This window comes from Cydia strobilella, chromosome 6, assembly GCF_947568885.1.
Source record: "Cydia strobilella chromosome 6, ilCydStro3.1, whole genome shotgun sequence".
NCBI lineage: Eukaryota > Metazoa > Arthropoda > Insecta > Lepidoptera > Tortricidae > Cydia > Cydia strobilella.
This window is the reverse complement of record NC_086046.1, coordinates 12,621,226-12,642,492: the sequence shown is the minus strand read 5'-3', so window position 1 is coordinate 12,642,492 and position 21,267 is coordinate 12,621,226. Positions and strand designations below refer to the sequence as shown.

At 41.9% G+C, this 21,267-nt stretch overlaps 2 protein-coding genes across 9 annotated transcripts in view; one reads left to right on the top strand and one right to left on the bottom strand.

Moving 5' to 3' along the window:
• Window positions 1-8,154, top strand: part of LOC134742439 (speract receptor-like) — a 347,982-nt gene extending 339,828 nt beyond the window's left edge. For both annotated transcript variants that reach the window (XM_063675589.1, XM_063675588.1), the window contains 10 exons: window positions 67-280; window positions 936-1,070; window positions 1,415-1,527; window positions 2,973-3,124; window positions 4,465-4,563; window positions 4,748-4,892; window positions 5,558-5,656; window positions 5,997-6,264; window positions 7,412-7,520; window positions 7,801-8,154. In XM_063675589.1, coding sequence (XP_063531659.1) covers window positions 67-280; window positions 936-1,070; window positions 1,415-1,527; window positions 2,973-3,124; window positions 4,465-4,563; window positions 4,748-4,892; window positions 5,558-5,656; window positions 5,997-6,264; window positions 7,412-7,520; window positions 7,801-8,058 — 1,592 coding nt within the window. In that variant the 3' untranslated portion in view covers window positions 8,059-8,154. The remainder of the gene's footprint in view (window positions 1-66; window positions 281-935; window positions 1,071-1,414; window positions 1,528-2,972; window positions 3,125-4,464; window positions 4,564-4,747; window positions 4,893-5,557; window positions 5,657-5,996; window positions 6,265-7,411; window positions 7,521-7,800) is intronic.
• A 2,383-nt stretch (window positions 8,155-10,537) lies between these two features.
• LOC134742436 (receptor-type guanylate cyclase Gyc76C-like) overlaps window positions 10,538-21,267 on the bottom strand; it is a 72,940-nt gene continuing 62,210 nt past the window's right edge. For all 7 annotated transcript variants that reach the window (XM_063675578.1, XM_063675582.1, XM_063675580.1 and 4 more), the window contains 5 exons: window positions 21,048-21,192; window positions 20,535-20,737; window positions 20,198-20,336; window positions 13,785-13,911; window positions 10,538-11,351 (listed from right to left, as the gene is read on the bottom strand). In XM_063675578.1, coding sequence (XP_063531648.1) covers window positions 10,841-11,351; window positions 13,785-13,911; window positions 20,198-20,336; window positions 20,535-20,737; window positions 21,048-21,192 — 1,125 coding nt within the window. In that variant the 3' untranslated portion in view covers window positions 10,538-10,840. The remainder of the gene's footprint in view (window positions 11,352-13,784; window positions 13,912-20,197; window positions 20,337-20,534; window positions 20,738-21,047; window positions 21,193-21,267) is intronic.

Sequence of the window (21,267 nt, the reverse complement as noted above, 5' to 3'; positions counted from 1 at the left end):
CCAACGTTATCACACTCCCTTTCTAAAGGGACCTTAAAGTCAATAAAAACTTGACTCTTATTCCAGGCCTAGTATACCTGGCGCCCGAGCTGCTCCGCTCCGCCGGCTGGGGCAGTCCGACGGTATCGGAGCCGTGCGACGGCTCCCCGGCCGCAGACGTGTACGCGTTTGCGCTGGTGCTGTACGAGATGCATACGCGCCGGGGCCCATTTGGGCCTGATGCGCCGCCCGCGCCCACGCTGCTGCGCCGCGTCGCGTTAGCGGAAACGGTGCCTTACAGGTAGGTACGTATATGTTGCTCGATCGGCAAGAGATGGTAAACATCGATATTAGTATGCGACAGCCTGACGATTTCGGAGCCGTGTGATGTGTGATCGCTACCCAGCCGCATAATTATGTGTGAATGTCTGGTACGAGCGGAACCATACCGCTGCCATACGGGTAGGTACTAGGTATGTATGCTTGCTCGATACTGAACGACGTAGGGCAAGAGATGTCGAACATCAAGATTTGATTGCTAAGTATTTCTGAAAAACAGCAAGTATAAATCACGAATTACCAATTTAATACAGAGTATTATATAATATATGCAGATATGTTTACTAACTTGGTTAGTAACTGGTTATCATAGTAAATAATAGGCATATCTGTAGGTTTCATTGTCGACTTATAAGTAAGCACCACAACTACCTCTTTGTAGGAGCATAATTTCACCATTCCACTAACTCGGGGTTTACCGGTTAAACCGCTAACGGCGCTAACCCAGTGCCAAATTGTACTGGTAACCATGGTAACTCTAGGTTTAACCGGTTAACCTCGGGTTAGTGGGATAGTGAAACATGCTCCTACAAAGAGGTAATTATTCTGCTATTTAACACTTTTACCGTCAGAGATACGAAAACCTGATTAATTGACATCAGCCTCATGAATTTCAGACCACCAGTAGACGTCTTAACGGCTCAGTTCGACTGCTCGCGTGAATGTTGCGTGGAATGCTGGGCCGAGGACCCTGCAATGCGACCCGACTTCAAGGCTATTAGAACCAAACTGAGACCCCTTCGGAAAGGAATGTAAGTGATTATGACAGCCAGTATCTTCTTGGAACTTTATACCAAACCTCTCTCACCTTAACCATATTCTGTGCTTAGCCCTTCGCGTAGCAGACTCCCACAAAGGGGATTCGAAATTAAAATCGAATGAATTGGCAGAAACTTATAATTCCAACAACTCAATGATTTATGCCAGTTGAAGGGTTACGGCAGGGACAAAAAAATCTTCTGGTTCACAAAGGAAAAGACAGTCTGATTAAAGATGTTTATGATGGCATTACTTTAATATGTAAATACTACCCAAAAATGTACCATGGAAGCAAGAAATAAATGAATAAATGAATAATCTGTTTCACATTTTTCAGGAAACCAAATATATTCGACAACATGATTGGCATGATGGAAAAGTATGCAAACAATTTGGAAGTATTAGTAGATGAGCGCACTGATCAGCTACAAGAAGAGAAAAAGAAGACAGGTGGGGTATCTAATGTTCGACTCAATTTCGACTAGTCGAACTAAGCCAACTGCACGGAATTCGCGATAACAGTATGGAAATGCCATCATAAACATCTATGGCGTTATTCATAAACTCGTTACTGGCTTGAATTAGCTATGAATCGTTTGTCTTTATCTGTGATTTTGACTTATATGTATTTGTAAAAAAGGGATAAAACATAATTTAACTAAGTCAGGCCCGTAAAGTTTTATGAATAAGGGGCTAATCTATGAAACTACTACTACTACTATGTCGTCTATATAATAATTACTTCTATCCTTAACTAACGATAAAATAAACTAAACATTAAAACTAAACTATACCTAATAAATCTTAAAATAAACTTATAAATAGAAAATGCTCCCCAGGTCACCTTCATGAGTTATGGTGCCCAGAAGGCTGGCAGCGTTACCTTTTTGGATGGCCAGGCTTATCCTCTGGCCGAGGTAGCTGCCAGCCCTCCGGTCACCTGAGGTGTCAATAAGGCGCTGGGAAATTTCCTTAAAAACTGTTTTTGCGCTGGGCCCCCACGGTCCCAGAGTTTCTACGCCAAACGGCGCAAATAGCCTTCGCCGGGGACAGCATATTTGCGCCACTTGTTCTGTTCTGCGGTTGTAGCCGCAGCTCCCGCCTTGACGGAGGTCGCCTGTAGGTGGGACGGCGCTAGCGTGTCAACGCAGGTAGCGTCCCACACAAGCGTCCTTCCGAGCCTCCACGGAATGAGTGTCATTCCGTCGGGCCGCTTGCCGTCGTCGCGTGCAATACCGTTCGGCTCTAGGATGGCCGGCACGCTAACGGAAGCAAGCGCCCTCCGGATGACATCATTCAGGGAGGCGTGGCGAGATGCGACCCGCGCTTCTCTGGCAGGATAAGCAGAAACATTGGAGCCACAGCGGCAGCGGTGGGGCTCATTGGTTTTGACCCCCAGTCGCAGACTGGTAGCGAGTGCGAGGGTCGTTCTCTCTAGGAGGGTTCCTATGTTGGGGGATGGCAATGCGTGGAGCCAGAGCCCTGACTCTGGCTCTGATACGGCTAGGAGACGAGCGCGCAGGGCTTTGAGCATTATCAATAAGTCCTTTTAAAGTGGCTCTGCAGAGGGGCTCATCCCAAAGTCTTTGTGAATTTACAAAGGCTGGGTTTGGATTATCCGGGCAGGCTTGCTTGCTTCTATCCTTTGTTTTATCAAAGTCGGTGCTCAGTTAGATTGCACGGACTCTAGTATACTGCTTGAGATCAGATGAATCTCGATGTTTCCTTCACCGAAAACCTTTGGTACCTACGCTCAAATTTATCTATAGACACAACGTACGTAGGCAATAGGTACTTTGAGGAGGAGCGCGCAGGTTAAAAATGGGTTAGGCATGTCTACCTAAATATTAAATGATATTTCCTACTTAAGTTCACATATTAATTGTGTATTTTAGAGGCGTTATTAGAAGAAATGCTGCCAGTGCCAGTCGCCGACCAGCTGAAGCGCGGGCGCCGCGTCATGCCCGAAAGCTACGACTCCGTCACGATCTATTTCAGCGACATCGTTGGGTTCACCGCCATGTCTGCAGAAAGCACGCCTTTACAAGTGAGTCTTCATCTTCAAATATCAGGTCGGCTGTTAAATGAGTTGCCGAACATGTAATGACTCAATTTTTTTAATTAATGGACAAATTCACCGCTTCGCGCAAGATTCACTCGCGACCTTTCAACACCGGTCCGATCGTTCTAATTAACCAACTGAGCTACAGTCAGACCAAGATAACTCTGCAGCGATTTTTATAGCACAGACGTGCAAGTGTTATTTTAAATGTCAAAATTCTATGTAATTATGACGTTCAAAATAAATAACACTTGTAAGTCTCTGCTATAAAAATCGCTGCAGAGTTATCTTGGTCTGACTTTATCGACCTTAAGAGGCCGGTGTCGATTTTAGTCGCAAAAATGTAAAATTAATAGATTTTGTCCGTAAAATTTTACACCTTTTGTTACCTAATTGAAATAACAAGTACTGGTTTCTATTAGCACGTCTTCATATCTTACCTTTTATCAGATCAGTTTTTTGAAAACAGACTCACTAAATTAGTAATGTTTGCTTTTGTGATGGACGTTTAGGTAAACGCGCGTAAAGCACTGATTTTGTCGCTCTTATTTGTAAATTTCGTAAAGTTTGGACTGCTAAACATGGTAATTTTGTATTACACATATCCTGTACTTGACGTTTATCAGACTACATTTTTATTATTAAGACTTTGAAGTAGTGTAAATGAAAGTTAGACGAAATCAATTTTCTCCAGAAATTACTTCAAAACAAGTGACAATTTCTCTGAAAATCGACTTAATTTTAACGTAATTTTGATACTTAAACAATCTACAACATTTGCTGAAACTATTCTTATACATCAATTTGTATAATTTACCACCATGATTTTTTGATGATTTTTTAAAAACTGCCCCTTCTCTTCATGCATTACCGGTGACGCACGCTCGCGACCTCATTATTAATAGGCAAGATGAGAAATCGTGCTAATATAAACCAATACTTGTTATTTAGATATTACGTAACAAAACGTGTATAATTTCAACGACTAAATCTATCAATTTTACATTTTTGCTCCAAAATCGACTACGGCCTCTTAACAGACCCCCGCCCAAAGCAGTGAATTTTCCATTTTTCCTTAAATTTAAACATTTGGAATACCTATCGCTCGCAATGTATTTGCTTGGTACAAAATTTGTCTTTGTACTTACTTAATGTTTGTAAAACAGTTACAACCGGTTTTTTACTCGTGCGTTAAATAGATAACAATAAATTAATGGATCTTATTGCTTAATTATTTATTTAGGTCATCGCCAAATTGCGTGAAAATACCTTCATGTCCATAGATTATTTGGTTCTTACGTAATACTGAACTAACTTTTTTACAGGTTGTAGACTTCCTGAACGACCTTTACACATGTTTTGATTCAATCCTAGAGAACTTCGATGTTTACAAAGTGGAAACTATTGGCGACGCTTATATGGTTGTAAGTATTTAGGAATAGTTTTGGAGAATATATTTTGTACTGTACACTCGCCAATGGTCGAGTAGGTACCTGTAGTGCGAGATGATATCGGTCATTTCTAATTTTCATAGTTCACTTACTAATTTTTAAAATCGAGAATTGCAACTGCGTGCAATGTGACACATTTTTTATATTATTTCGTCAGGTATCTGGACTTCCCATACGTAACGGAATAATGCACGCGGGCGAGGTGGCCTCAATGGCTTTGGCTCTCCTATCGGCCACACGGTCCTTCAGAGTCCGACACAGGCCCGACCATAGGCTCTTACTACGAGTTGGAATACATTCCGGTAAGTTTATTACATCTAGAGATGGGCCGAATATTCGGTATTCGGCAAGTTTCCGTATTCGGCCGAATTATTAGGTTAGTGCCGTGTGTTTGTGCTTGTGTGTGTGTGTGTGTGTGTTTTTGCAACACTGTAACATGTAAACTCCTCCAGAACTTTTCAAGTACCTACTCTCTTTGATCAGGTTAGGTACATATGTATTCCCGTTGTCATGAGACATGTTGTATTGATTCTTTGGAGATGTTTTCGAGTCCCTTGCCTTTTGACCTGTTTGTTTTTAGAGACTTGCCTCGCTTGCCTAGGAAGCAATTCATCTTTAGCTGCTTACTAATGCAATTTGAGTGTTTTCAAATGTTTTTTTAGATTATGTTTTTTATGATAGAGATGAACCAAATATTCGGTTCGGTAAGATCTGAACCGAACAGTCGGCCGATTATTCTTTTCGGCATACTCCATATTCGGCCCATCTCTAATTAGATCCAAAGAGCTATTAATAGTGGAAGAGCTGTAAAGTGTAATGGGGCGTTATTCAACAAGGGATAAAACTTAAATTAACTAATTGGGGCTTGTAAATTTGTATGAATAAGGGGAACATATGTAGACTTGCAATTTATATCTATTACTATTTAGTTCTGGATATATTTATAAGATCTCTTATATATCCTCAGGTCCCGTATGTGCTGGAGTAGTAGGACTAAAAATGCCTAGATATTGTTTATTCGGAGACACCGTAAACACAGCGAGTCGTTTCGAATCAACTGGGGCACGTACGTATCAACTAATTACCACTACTAAATTGGTACTTCCAACCGGATGTTTTCATTAGTCCTTTCGGTCACATAGCCTGAAGGTGGAGGTCCCGGGTTCGAATCCCGGTAAGGCCATTTATTTGTGTGTTTATCATGAATAGATATCTGTTTCTGAGTTATAGAAGTTTTCTATGTTTAAAAGTATGTCTGTTTATCTAATTAAGTATGTATATTTACGTACATAGATCGTCGCTCGGTACAATCGGTACCCATAGTACAAGCTTTGCTTACTTCGGGGCCAGGTCGACGTGTTCGATAAGATCGTCGCCAAATATTTATTTCATTATTCATGTTTCAGCTCTCAAAATCCACTGTAGCGCAGCATGTAAAGCATTGTTGGATAAACTAGGTGGCTATATACTAGAAGAAAGAGGGATAGTAGCTATGAAAGGCAAACGCGATCAGGTGACGTATTGGCTGAAGGGGGAAGAGACGGAGACGGCCGCGGCGCGCGCGCACCGGCGCGCGCAGGCGGAGGGCATGCCGCAGCTGGCCGTGGAGAAACGAGGCCAGAGGAGTTCTCTTAAGAACAAGTGCTGGAGGAATCAAGTTGGAGTGTTACACAGGTTGGACCAACTGATACTCTATTTATTATTAAAGTTGTAAAACAATAATTCAACCAATCTTAGTAACTTTTTAGGGTTCCGTCCAAAGACGGACATGTAACGTAAACAAATGAATTTTAAACATGGGGGCCACTTTTGGGGGGTAAATGAGAAAATTAAAAAATAAAGTTTAAACTATATCGTGTTACATATCAACTGAAAGAGCTCATTGTGAGAATCTCAATTTTTTTATTGTCATATGTAAGTAAATAGTTTAGAAGTTATTTAAGAAAATAGCCAAAAAATTACCAATCCCTCCTTTATCTCCGAAACTACTGGATCTAAAATTTTGAAAAAAATACACAAAATAGTTCTTTAACAGTAGATGACAAGAAAACCAAGCGTGAGTCGGACTTAATTACTTAGTTTTTGATCTGATCGGGTTTTTAAACATTTTACTCACGTTTCACATTTAAAAAAATACAATGTTATAAATTGTGTTATGTACGGAACCCTTGGAACGCGAGCGACTCGCACTTGACCGGTTTTTTTTATCTATGGTATTATCTCACTGTCAGACTGATCGAGTCACGTGGTTATGTTTGTTGACATTCTCTTACAGACTAGTAATGTAAAGAAAATTCGCAAAAATAATTATTTAATGGAAATTTACTCATTTCAACTTTGCAAATCAAGCGATGTACATCCCTGGTGCGCCGGATCCGCGCCAGTACCAACAGCATTCTGAAAATGATATCTGACCGTATAGACTGTGCATATCTCAACCGCTGTTGTAGTATACACCTGAACCGGGGTGTACAATACCTACACTGACACCTGAAAACTTGTGAGAAGTATGAAAGAGCGGATATTGTATGAAGTGACATTTAATCAAATTTTAATTTTATTTTAATTAATAATAATACCTATTATATTTTTAAATTTTAATTTTTAAACATATTTTAGTGACATTAATATTTATTTTATTGAATTTTGTTTTTATTGTATTTTGTCTGATTTAATTTCACTTCTGTTAAATTTTAATTAATTTATTTATTCTTAATTATTATTAAGTTTATTAACATTCGTTAACCATATATTTAAGCTTTATTTGTACTAACAACAATGATCTCAGTTGGTCTATGAATAAATTAAATTAAATTTGCAGGTGTTGCAGTTTAGAATCTCCAAAAAAGTTGCGTTTTGCTTCAGGCAATTTACTAGAATCGCATACTGATAGCGTTTTACACCATCGGAGTGATGAATATTTAATGGAGGTAAGAATAAGGATAACCATACTAGACGTATATATAATCCTTTAAATATTATAGTTAAATAAAATAGAAAGTGTTTCTAACATTCAAAGCTTTTTTCATGAGGCTTTTGTGCGAATCACAGCAGTCAGGGCGCGCCTTACTTCAGTCAAAGAAATTTGAACATAATATACTATGAATAGAAGGTTCAATTTCCTTTGACTCTACTATGACACGCCCTGACTCCAGCAGTTAGTTGTAAATCATTAAGTTATATTATATCATGTCCTATGTCGTGTTTTAGGTGATAGGCGACGGTCATTTAACAACAGCGCAACGCGGAGATTTCTTAGAAGCGCCCAGCCTCCGACACGAGCTAACCAGCGTGTCTTGCCCCATCATTGAGCACACAGAGACGCCACAAGCTCCTGTTCCAGCAAATTATTGCGCCACCCTACCCCACGAGAACAAACGAACCAAGCCCTGCGATATTAAGCTCGTGGTCAACGGGTGCTCGTACAATGAGAACGAAGCGGGCATACCGCTGCTCGCGGACGCGTGACTTAATACATGTACTTATTTATTGCTCGCACTAGTCATGGGCGATGCCCTGGGCCTATAGCATAGGATGTTAGAGGCTCTTTTCTGAATAGCTCTATTTTTGAAATAAAACTATGAAAACGGATTATATCGCGTATATTGAATTTATAATACATCCCGACGTTTCGAACTCTTTACAGCGTTCGTGGTCAACGGGTGACTGAGGAAAAATTACAAAATGCAAAAATACCCACATACTAAAATAATGAACAATCATAGACTACAAACTTTAAGGCTGGTTGTACATGCAAAATCGGTTCATAAGGCTAGTTATACACTATAATTATTTTTCAAGTAAAGATATATATATATACGCGATAAAAATAAACTATGCCGGCTCCAACCCTACACCACGGACCCGAGAAGATTTAATTCCCTCCTAAATTGTAAGAAGGGTATCCCAATATGGGACCGGCAACAAACTCGGCGGGACACATCTTTTCAAAACATCAGAATGTCCAGCATCATCCAACACTACGGTCTCACAGTCTATGTCTCGCTTGCTCCTTTATCAGGTGGACTACAGGATCCCAAGCTGGTGGTAGAGAAAAGCCATCTTCCCTATTAAAGTTTGGATATTTCTTAATCTCAATGGCCTCGCGCAGCATTCTGGGTATGTAACGCTTCTCCTCGGCAAGAACCAGAGGCTTATCAAACTTGATTGAGTGATTGGCTTTATCCATGACATGCTCACAGACAGCAGACCTAGGTCGACGGTGCTTGACATCAGCTATGTGTTCCTTCACCCGAGTGGAAATGCTCCGTTTCGTCTGCCCGACATATGATAGGCCACACTCACAGTCCAGCCTGTACACTCCTGCAGTCTGTAGAGGGGTATTGCATTTTACAGGCCTCAGGAATTGTGACATCTTCTTCATTGGCTTGAAATATGTTTTTATAGAAGCACGCTTCAAGATGTGGCTGATCCTGTCCGTGACCCCCCTGACAAAAGGCAGAATGGCAGGCCTGCGCTCGACTGTGGGGATCTTAATGTGGGACCTCTGGTTGACCCGCGGTATCCTGAGCTCGTTTGCCTGGAGCGCGCGCCTGGCATGCTGGAGCTCCGCGGCCAGATGCTGGTCATCACATATCCTCTGGGCTCTCTGAAACAAAGATTTGCCTACTGTAACAAGTTGACTGGGATGGTGATGCGATTTGCCATTTAAGTACCTATCAGTATGAGTAGGTTTCCTATACACAGTGCGACCTAGGGTGTTATCAGGATTTCTTTTTACCAATACATCTAAGAAGGGGAGAGAACAGTCTTTTTCCAACTCCATAGTAAATTTTATTTTGCTATGGATGGAATTTAGGTGATCCAAGAAAGTTGAAACATTACTTTTTGGAAGTATAGTAAAAGTGTCATCTACGTATCTTTTAAATATCTTCGGTCGCACAGGAGCCAATGACAGTGCCCTCTCCTCGAAGTCCTCCATAAAGATGTCAGCGACTACTGGAGACACCGGAGACCCCATGGCCACGCCGTCGACTTGAAGATAGAATTCACCATTCCATAGCAAGTAGCCAGATGTAAGGCAATGTTCCAACAGCTTAGCATATTCCTCTGACATGTTCTGCTCACATAACCTCTTCTTGACAATTTCAATGCAGTCTTGTACCGGTAGCCTTGTAAATAGCGACTGGACGTCAAAACTGACCATGATCTCATCATCAGTCAATGTTAGGTCTTTAATCTCACCGATGAAATGGTAAGAATCCTTTGTATGCGTGCTAGTGTTACCACGTAATGCTGAGAGGGCTCCCGCGAGGTAGGGTTGGAGCCGGCATAGTTTATTTTTATCGCGTATATATATATATCTTTACTTGAAAAATAATTATAGTGTATAACTAGCCTTATGAACCGATTTTGCATGTACAACCAGCCTTAAAGTTTGTAGTCTATGATTGTTCATTATTTTAGTATGTGGGTATTTTTGCATTTTGTAATTTTTCCTCAGTCACCCGTTGACCACGAACGCTGTAAAGAGTTCGAAACGTCGGGATGTATTATAAATTCAATATACGCGATATAATCCGTTTTCATAGTTTTATTTCATGAGTAACTATCGCGGTAACCGAAGACAATAGCTCTATTTTTGTTTAAAGAGAGTAATATGGATTTCAAAAAATGTGTAAGTTGGTAGACTAAAGGCTGGAATAGTGAATGCTTTTCTGTATGGAATGAAGGTTCAATTTTTGACTGGATTTTGTTGTGCTCCGATTAAAAAATATGTGCCAAACCTATCTGTTTGGATATTTATATTGTGTATTAGGAAATCGATGTTAATATAATTATGAAGTATGATGAAAGAGTCTGCCCCGTAAGTTAGCGAAAACCAGGCAAAGCCGGGATAGGATAGTTTCTACGTAAGCTCAGTGTACGGACGATATTTATAGCGTCAATGTGATCTGTGTCAGTATTAAGTTATTAAGAGACCATGTTCAATAGAAATTATTTAATAACATTAAACTCTTATTTCACATTTCACGGTAACATCGTTTTACTTAGACATATTATTTACAACAGTCGATACGGCTAATATACATCTAGGAAACCTTAGAATATTAAAGCCTAGAATCCGAGTTCCACGGAACCTGCTACAAAATGAAGCTGAAATTACAATTATATTCATCTCTGACGCCCTCATAAATACCGGATCGAGTACTCGAGACTCGCCTTCTAGGCTTTAGTATCGGGCGCGGTCCTTGGGCCGGGTGTGGGTGAGGATGTGGGGGGTGTGGGGTCACACGGCCGACTCGGTGTCGAGCAGCGGCGGGCAGGGCGCGCGGCGCAGCGACGGCGTGGAGGAGCGGCCGGCGAAGATGCCGAGCAGCCACGAGCGCAGCGCCAGCCGCGGCAGCTTGCGCGTCTCCGCCGCGTCCGCCACGTTCTCCAGCGACCGCCACTTCTTGTAGAACTCGATGTAGCTCGAGTCGTGCACCTTCCGCTTGGCGGGCGGCTTGTTGTAGAGGCTGCACTTGCGCAGCAGCGGCGAGTCCTCCTCCTGGCGCGGGTCGGCGAGGATGCCGATGACGGTGCCGTTGAAGACGGGGTCGCCGGGCCGCGTGAGCGTGGCCACGGGCTCGGGCTCGGCGTCGAGCGAGCGCGTGGTGTGCTGGCGGCGCAGGCGCGGCGAGCGGCGCCGCTCGGGCAGCACGTCCAGCGACGCGGCGTAGCGCAGCGCCCGCGTCGGCGACGGCGATCGCTCGCCACGCTCGCCCGCCGTCGACGACGCGATCGAACTTAGCGCATTCCTACAACGAAGCAGTCATAATATCTTAATATCTTTATTGCGTTCATGTTGGTACAAACAAATGCAAGTGAAACTTACGAAATTAAGGCACAACAACATGAGACCCTGTTAGGGTATTGCAAAACTATAACTAAAAATATATACACAAAAAACATCTATAAGTAGAATAATATAACTATTTTTGAAATTTATTTAAATCAAAACACTAAAAACAATAAAAACACTTCTCAATCAAATATTTTTTCAAATTGTTAACAAATTTACCATATTTGACCTCTTTGGTTATCTCTTTAGGTAGGTTATTATAAACTCGTATGGTTGTCATATGAGGGTTCTTACTGCTCATTTGCAAGTTACTACATACGTCTTGGTAGGGGTAATCTATATTTATGACGCAGGTTTATGTGATAGGTGTTTTTCTGTAGCAACAATTTAAATGCTAAGCTAACAATAAGTGGAGCCTTGTGACGATGAACCTTGAACAGTCACCTGAAATATCTTATACGGAGAAACGCACATAATTAATTAATAAAGTATTAAGAAACCACATGTATTTTACCGTACAAGATATTATTGTAAGATAAGGAACATCCTATAGCAATCAAACAACTGGTGAAGTGATTCTGTGTACCGAATTTTTTCGATTTTGATTATTTAATATTTTTTCAAGTTCTCGAACCGACCAACTTTTTAATTAATGAAATCATGTTTAAAATTGAAATTTTGAAACATGCTTCTTAAAAAATCACATGAAATTTAAACCCCTTGAAAAATAAAATAAAACATATTTTGACTTTCCGATTGGCGGTTGTCGATAAACGATACGATAAAGTTCCACGAACGCGATATGACCGCTACATCTTCCTCGCGTTGTCCCAGCATTTTGCCACGGCTCATAGGAGCCTGGGGTCCGCTTGGCAACTAATCCCTGGGATTGGCGTCGGCACTAGTTTCAAACTAGGCCTTGTTGGGATTAGACCGGTTTCCTCACGATGTTTTTCCTTTACTGAAAAGCGACTGGTAAATATGAAATTATATTTCGTACATAAGTTTCGAAAAACTCATTGGTACGAGCCGGGGTTTGAACCCGCGATCTCCGGATTGAAAGTCGCACGCTCTTACCGCTAGGCCACCAGCGCTTCTGCGATATGACAGCATACAATACGTACCTATGAAAAGACAGAAATCCCTGGAAAAGAAGATTTTGACATTGGCTACGGCTGAGACTCGAGAGCTTAATGGACCGCGAGCCAGGTGCAAATTTCGTCAGTCATCGCCTCCCGGGCGAAAACTCGTATAGCGGTTAACGGCTATGTATGATGAACCCTCGTGATCGTCAGCTGCCGCTCCGTTGGTGGGTTGAGGAATGGCAGCCACCGAAACGCTTAACACGGTCTTTCCACCGCGATACAACCGGCTGACGATTTGTTTCATTAACAATAGCATCTAATCTATCATCTGACAAAGTATCAAACGGGAGGCGATAACGCCGATGACTGAAAAGAATTTTCTTTTTTACATGTTCATGTGACCAGCTGACGGTCTTTCCACAGCGATACAATCGGCTGACGATTTTGTTTATTCACAATAGCATCTAAACTATCATCTTATAAAGTATCAAGCGGGAGGCGATGACAAAAAAAAATATAGACTTTATTTGCTGCCATCCCTTAACCCACCAACGGAGCGGCAGCTGACGTTCACGAGGTTTCATCATACATAGCCGTTATTGTTATCGTATCTGAAGGATACAATCTTGATATTTTGTGTCAAAAACTAAACAAACTATACCAACTGATGAAAGGCGCAGTTAAAGGGTTAAAGAGGTATTTCCTGTTCGATATATGGATATTACGTATCATTTTATGATTAATATGTACCGTATCTGCAGTATAGTTCCATAAGTCTCGTGAAATAGGTATTGAAGTAGAACTTTGTTAAATTGAAAAATTAAAAAATAAAATGTTAATGATGTTATTTTCAAAATTACTTTCTTGGAGTTAGACATGAGGATATCACGTATCATTTGTGGTATATTGTACAAAAAAAAATCAGCCATATCATGTCTGGAGGAGCCCAAACTTGGTATGTTTCGAAAATTCTTTTTGTTTTAATTTAAAAAAAATGCCCGAAATGTAATGATGTGATATATTTTTAGAATCGCCTTAGAAAGCCCTTTCGTATGATACCACATACCATAGGTTTTGGAATTATTATTTTTTTCATACAAAAATAAATAATGTTTTACCACTTCCCCCCGCAGCGAATTTTTTTTAGGAACTGCGGGTCATAAATTTTGTTTTGGCCTCTAGTATGTGTGTGTCAAACGGCTAACCTGTACATCGATTTGCGGTATTTTTATACGAACGGGTTACACTAATAAGCATAAAGTTGTAGGTTTTTGGCGTCATGCAAGTTTGTGGTGATTACCTACCTGGCCTTGGCGAGCATGTCCTTGGCGCGGCGCTGCGACGGCGGCGTGGCGGGCAGCGAGCAGCGCGACCCGCGCGTGCCCGACGCCGCGCGCTGACGCATTACGCTGCCGCCGCCGCTGCCGCCGCCTATACAACACAGGGAACTTTTATATGCCGGGTGGATCAACTATTTCTTGTTCTTATTCTGTCTCGACATCCGGGAGATAACGATAGCACAATTTGTTTGAAGTTGAATCACGTTTTCTACTAATAATTGCTCATTGTAGAAAAGGTTTGTAACTATCGCAAAAAAGGAAGGTTTTCTCAATTTAAATACCATATAACTAGATTTTTAAGTCTATGACCCAAGAAAACGAAACCATGGCAATGCGTGACAAGAAAAAGTTGAGTCACCCCTCAGGTACCAAAATGACTGCGCCGTTGCCCTAATTTATCCAACTGATGTCATTTTAATATAAAATGTGCATAAAAGCGTAATGTACATTGGCCAAATAAACAGTCATTTTAGTATCGGGGTATATACAGGGTTGGGCAGATTAAGTGTCCTAGTTTTGTAATGCCATTTTACTTAATTTTTTTATTAATCGAGAATGTATGCGTCTTTATGATTTCCAAACGTGGGTTTGATATATATTGTTTTGAACATGGACGCGAAACGGCAGCTCGACGACGCCAGACGCCATAGGCCGAGCCATGATTGACGCGACAGTATCTCGCCGCCAGATAGACTACCCGTCTTTTACTAACTGTATGAATTAAAGGGGGACAAGTAGTCTATGTCGAGGCGAGATACTCTCGCGCCAATCATGTGCTAGCCCGGCAGTGTCGAACAAATTTTAACAGATTTTATACCGTGGCAAGAATGGCCTGCATCTTCACCAGACTTACTCAATACTCAATACTCAATATTTTATTGCAAATTCACAAAGTAATTGTACAGGTGGTAAACTTATAAGCTAGGTCTTTGTGAACCCTGTTGGGCACTGCAATATACTATAACTACAACTATAACTATAATTTACAATTCCAAGGAGAGGAGAATTTTTGATTAATTATTTTAACATACAATCATTATAAGCAAATGTAAAAATAAGAATTTAAATGTCAAAAATACACTCTTCGTGTCGAAAGTTTTAATTGCAATGTCATTTGTCATTTATTATTCAAAATAAGTATTATATTAACAAGAACAAATAATCTATAGATATTATTGAATTATAATATGTCATTAAAAAATTCGCTTAGAGCGTAATATGACTTATCTAATAATAACTGTTTAATTTTATTTATATATATATTATCATTTTCTTCTTCTTTTATAGAGACCGGGAGTTTATTATATATTTTAATAGACATTACTAAAGGGCCTGATGACAGTAGTTTAAGTTTACAAGGTGGTAGGATTAGTCTATTCTTGTTACGTATGGGTCGTGTAGAAGGTAGGTCCTCTCGTTTTATATAGAATTCCCTGTGCTTTCGAACGAACTTACACATTTCTAATATATACATAGATGTAAGGGTCGGCAGTCCAAGTTCAGAAAAATAAGGTTTGTGGGTTTCGATTTCGTCAAGTGTTTTATTTATTAAGATACGAACAAGCTTTTTCTGAAGGGTAAAAAGTAATGGAGCGTTGGTACTATTACCCCACAGAATAATACCGTAATTATGGCAATGCATACGCGTAATATGTTGTTAGGGCTGTCTCTAAATTTGTCGTTACTTTAACCTCCCGAAGCGCATAGACGAATTGAGATATTTTTTTCCAAATTTTCTCTACATGAGATTTCACTTGTATCCCTGCTGGACTTTTCTATATGGGGATACATGCTCAGCGGGATTGGGAGCACACAGGGAATGAATTTAAATTAATTCAAGAATCGGTTGGTCAACATATGGGACGATATAACAGATGAGGTAGGGCGTGTCGCGTGCAACTCATTCTATGGTAGAATGCGTATAGTATGCGTTATACAGGTTAAAGGAGAGCGATTTGAGCTAATGAATTAATTTTGTAAATATAGAGTATGCGTTATACAGGTTAAAGGAGAGCGATTTGAGCTAATGAATTAATTTTGTAAATATAGAGTATGCTTCAAAGAACAGACTTCATAGTTGTTAGTAACAAATTAAAACAAAACAAATAAACTTAAAGCTAAAGGTAATTAATGCAAAAAAGTAAAACTAAATTATAACAAATACAATATTACCCCCCACTCTGATTATCCCCCGGACCAAATGTGCCAAAAATACTGGCGGCATTACCTCGCTGAATGGCCAGGGATATCTTTTGGACGAGGAAAGAACCAGAGCGAGGGTCGCCGCCCCTTTCTCTTAAGCGTCGCCCTATATCCTTAATAAAGGCTTTGGCCTCGGCACACCAAGGTCCAGCCGTCTCGACGGCAACCGGGACAAAATCATACACCTGTTCAAGGTTCGCGTACTTGCTATGCTTGAACCTAGCAGCACTTTCAGCCGCTGCACCTGCCTTGTTCACCGTGCGCGCGAGATGAGTGGGAGCAAAAGTACTCACACACGTGGCATCCCAAAGTAAGCTGCGGCCCTTCGCCCAAGGAACAAGCGTAAGGCCGTCCGGTCTCTTACCGTCCAAACGACTTAGACCCTGGGGCTCCATGATGCATGGGACGTTCGCCGACACCAAAGCTCGCCTTATTAAATCGTTAATGGCACAGTGCCTGGGTATCCTACCCACACACCGCAAGCAGCTGAGCCCGTGGTGTCCATCCGCCTCCACCATTACCCCACACTTACACTGATGTGGCTCACACACCTTGCCCCCAATTCTTAGTACAATCGCCATCCGTAATGTGTCATTATCAAGTAAGGTTCCCAAGTGTGGTGTCGGCAAGGCATGTAACCATGCCCCGGACTCAGGTTCCCTAACAGCCTTTAGCCTGGCAACGTCTTTCCCCACGGCACCCTTCAACAGGCCCTTATGCCACTCACGGCACAAAATATCATCCCATAGTCTTTGTGATGAGGGGTTCTCTGGTCGTTCAACTCCTGCAAAGCGGAACGACCACTCGGAAAGAGCCTCCTGAAGAAATGTAATACAGATATTGCCACCATCGAAGGAAAGGATTCTAGTGGCAAGACCTGATGCCGCATGAGATGATGCTAGGAAAGCTACCAAACCGACGTCACGCATGCAACGTACCCCCAAACCCCCATATCGAACAGGAAGTGATGCCTGGCGCCACTGTGGTTCATTAAAGCTGACATTCAAAACACCCTCTAAGCCTTGCCGAAGCACACGATCAAAAACCTGTACATCTTGATCAAACCTCCAAATCGGTGCAGTCCTCAAGAGATACGTCACACGAGGCATCGCAAAACAGTTTCGAAGTAAGATTAGTGAAACGTGCGCCGACAAGTGTTTAAAATGCACAAAAGCAGACTCAAGCGCCTGGGTTTTAGCCTGAACCGCCGAACACACCCCGTCAGGAAAAATGGGTGCTCCTAATAACGAAAATGAAGTTTTGTTCAGCAGCCGGAGACCTGGAAAAACCGATTGGAAGTTGGGCACGGAATCTAATGCTAAGGTACCACATGGATACAGCTCACATTTGGTGGAATTTACCTCCAACCCAATTGATTGCAAAGCCGGCAAGAGCCTACTCACATCATCCAGAACTACATTAGAGCTTCCACCAATAGTGCCATCATCCAAGTACCACACATTCAATGGTGACTGCAATGCCGTTATACAATTCTGCATCGCAAGGCAAAATACCAGAGGACCCAACGGATCTCCTTGTTGAGCACCTACCTGCGAAGAGATCGTGCTGTCACCAAAGAACAGGTTACTCGGAGAGGAATAGCACTGAAAAAGAAAGGGATACAAAGCTGGAACACGTGTTTTTACCTGTTCCAAGATTGTATCCCTTTCTACCGAATTAAAGGCGTTCTTGATGTCAAGCTTCAATATAACGGTATCGCTGTTCTCGCGAGACTCAGCAAAATGCCTAGTCGCATGAATTGCCGCCTCGCAACCTAAAGGAGTACCAAAACCTATTTGACGTGGCTGAAAATATGCTGCCATCTCATCCTTTACTGAACGGCAACCCAACTTAGCAACAAGTCGCCGCAAGGTTGTACCTATTGCAATGGGCCTTACACCTCCATCTTTTTTCTCTAATGCGCATAAACTCGCACCATACAAATAAGGACAGACTTGGGGGTTAAGCATACCACGCAAAAGGAAATTACACAATTTAGTAAGCGACTCGAGAAGTTTGTACCCATTGTCACCCACATTTGACGAGGTGAGTTCCTTCAAATGTTGTGGACGAAGGCCATCTATGCCGGCAGCAGAGCCATTGTAAAAAGAACCTATTGCATTAGTAACGTCGGATACTGATATTGTAAGAAAAGGACTCGTTAGATCAGGTTCAGGCGGAAAAGTAAGTGGTCTAGAAGGTGTAGGATGCTTAGCCCTCAGAGCCTCCAGAGTGTCGGCACTAGACGGAGCAAGAGAAGAATCGGACAAAAGAAGACGAACCGCCCCTCTTAAATCTCCATCATGAACCTTGCCTTCTATTGCCCGGTACAAGGATCGCGGTTTGTGGCTGGCTACATCAGGAAAATACAAAATTGAACTGTCAATGTTTTCCTTAACCTTTGAGGTCAAAGATCTGGCCGCCCCGCCCTCAGGAACTCTCAGCGCGGTAAAAGGAAATGAAAGAAAGGCGAACCAATCATTAACCTCATTAGTCCGGAGACATGCATCAACCAATTTTCCCAATTTGCCTGCAGCAAGGTTCCTCGCACCTTTTGGGATGTGCTTCAACACCCGGACATTCCTTTTTAATGCAGGCAAACTATGGAGTCCTGCATCATTCGTGGATACACCTAGCCCGGGAGTACCCGGTGCAGTAGCACTGGAGCCGGAACTCGAGGGCCCGGCACTTTTTTTGTGAACCTTACCGATATGCACATTAAGGCCCCTTGACCCTGCATACAACTTAGATGAACCGGGACAGTGTGGGCACGCTACTTTAGTGGGGCAGCTCATGTTAAAAATAAACGTTACATTAACTAAAACTGACAGTATGCCTAAAAATGTAAGGAATAAAAAAATATAATATATATAAGAAATTGGTAGATGTCCTGTTGCGAGTCCTGGCTCAGCGGGCAAGGCCACTGGAGGGCCTCGGCCTCCAGCGCCGTGTACTGCAGGGCTTCCTTGTGGCAGAAATGACGTCTTTTGAACTCCTGTCGATCCCTTGGCGACGCTAGCAATTTCTTATGAGATACACAAAAACATCATATGCTATTTTGTGCATATGATCAGAGAGTGCACTTCAGAGGTAAGGTTTACAAGCACAATTATATGTAAACACTATTTTTCAATGGATATTATTGGTTCTTTGGCTTGATTTCGTTGTTTGACGGCGGCTGTCACGAATGTGTAGGGTCCCAAGAAACGCGTTCAGGCTTCCGCTAAGTGCTCGTTTGCAATTTTTCCTCTTTTCTCATTGTAAGTATTTAGAAATCGAGCGATTGAAATAATATTGCTTCAAATAAAAACAAGTTTAATAATGAAATTTGAAGTTCTGTTTTAATTTTATGGCTATTTTAAACTAGGACACTTAATCAGCCCAACCCTGTAAACAGATTTTAGGCAATCAGCTTTGTCTGCTGAATAACCTTGCCTTATACCTCGCTTTATTATTAACTTAACCCTTTTCCAGGCATAGTACCTACCATTTATCGACCACATACGCGCCAATAGAATTTCAACTTTAGCATTCCGATTTAAGGTTCAAATTAGATTGCATTTTCGGGAAACTTGACATCTTCAAATGAATCATCAAAGCTGGATTAATTGGAACATATTTGGATTTTTTTGGAAAACCTTATAGATTGGTACGGCCTGGAAAAGGGCCAGTGCACACCGGACGCGTGTCTGTAGACGTACACTTGCACGTGCGCTTTGTAATATACAGTTCCTTATGAAAGGCGGCACACCGCTTGCGTGACGTGTCCGTGCACGACTCCCAACGATTTTGCGCATTCGCACGTGCTGGTGTACGCACACGCAGCCGGTATGCGCTGGCCTTTAGCCGTGGCACTCGGGTAAGCCACGTGTAGATCGTACAGTCGCCATCAGATATATCGGAGCGGCCAAAGTGTTCACAATATCTGAACAAGCACTTGACAATAGACGCGTGCTCAGATACTTGTGAGGACCTTTGCCGCTCCGATATATCTGATGGCGACTGCACTAGAACTTGCCTCGAAAGGACCTTGCGCGCGATGTCTTCCCGATTGATTTGGATATCGTTCATATTATAATCACACGTTTATTTAATTGAACCAACTTTTTCTTTTGACTATACCAATAACTATTAAAACGACTAAATAGATAATGTGCTCGAGATCGTATTCGTACCTGATAACGAGGGGTGCCGCGAGTCCGCGAGCCTCGGGCTCCGCCGCGGTCGACAGAACAGCGGCCGCAGGTCGTCGCCTTCCACGAATCGCTTCTGGATCGCTTTCTCCGTCGTGCCCACTAACCAATACGTTTGAATCTAAAATAAATAAAACAAAATAGCATGATATAATTTACTATTTCAAGTTTAGTTAAGAATCTACATTTTCTTTTGAAATGTCGTTAGAGAGGAGAGAAAATTGCTCAGTTACAACGATTCTTGCGCGAGATGGATGCGCAGCGGCTTGCCCGTGGACTCCAGCTGTTATATACAATTATACATGTAGTGGTATCCTACCTCCCCCTTCCCCTTGATGGTGATGGCGCCGCGGGGTTCCACGATGTAGCCGCCGATCTTATCGAGCGCTAGTTTACAACTCGGCGAGATGTGGATGCGGAGCGGTTCGCCCGTCGACTCCATGCGCGATGCCGTGTTCACCGTGTCGCCGAATAGGCAGTAGCGAGGCATTGTTAGACCTACTACGCCTGCTACTACCGCCCCTGCAAGACGAATACAAATATATTACAAGAGAGTTCCCATGGCTTTGACACTTGAAAACGCCTTAAATACTGTGACACTTTTGTTTTTAAATGTAACGAAATGAAAAAATGTAGCTATTTATACACCGCACCCGAGAATGACTTCTAGTTAAATAACTAAGTGTAGAAAGAAAACTCACTGTACTTTTTTGTCAATCGAGGGACTCAAGTTATGAAGTTAAACCAATTAATCAAAATCTGCTATATTAGGGTGTGAATTTGTGTTCATACATTTTAGCAACAAATAGTAAAGGAAATAAATATATATTACCTGTGTGTATTCCTATTCTAAGTTTAAGAGTTTCATTTGGTCTGTGCGAAATTTTGTGACTTTTGACGGCGTTTAATAACTCCAACGCCATCGACGCGATTTCACCTACGTGCTTGTCGTTGTTTCTGATTGGTAAACCCGATACCTGGAAGAATTTCTAGCTTAAAACCGAGTAGCGTTTTCAACTTATTTATTTACGAAACATTAAGTACGAAAGATT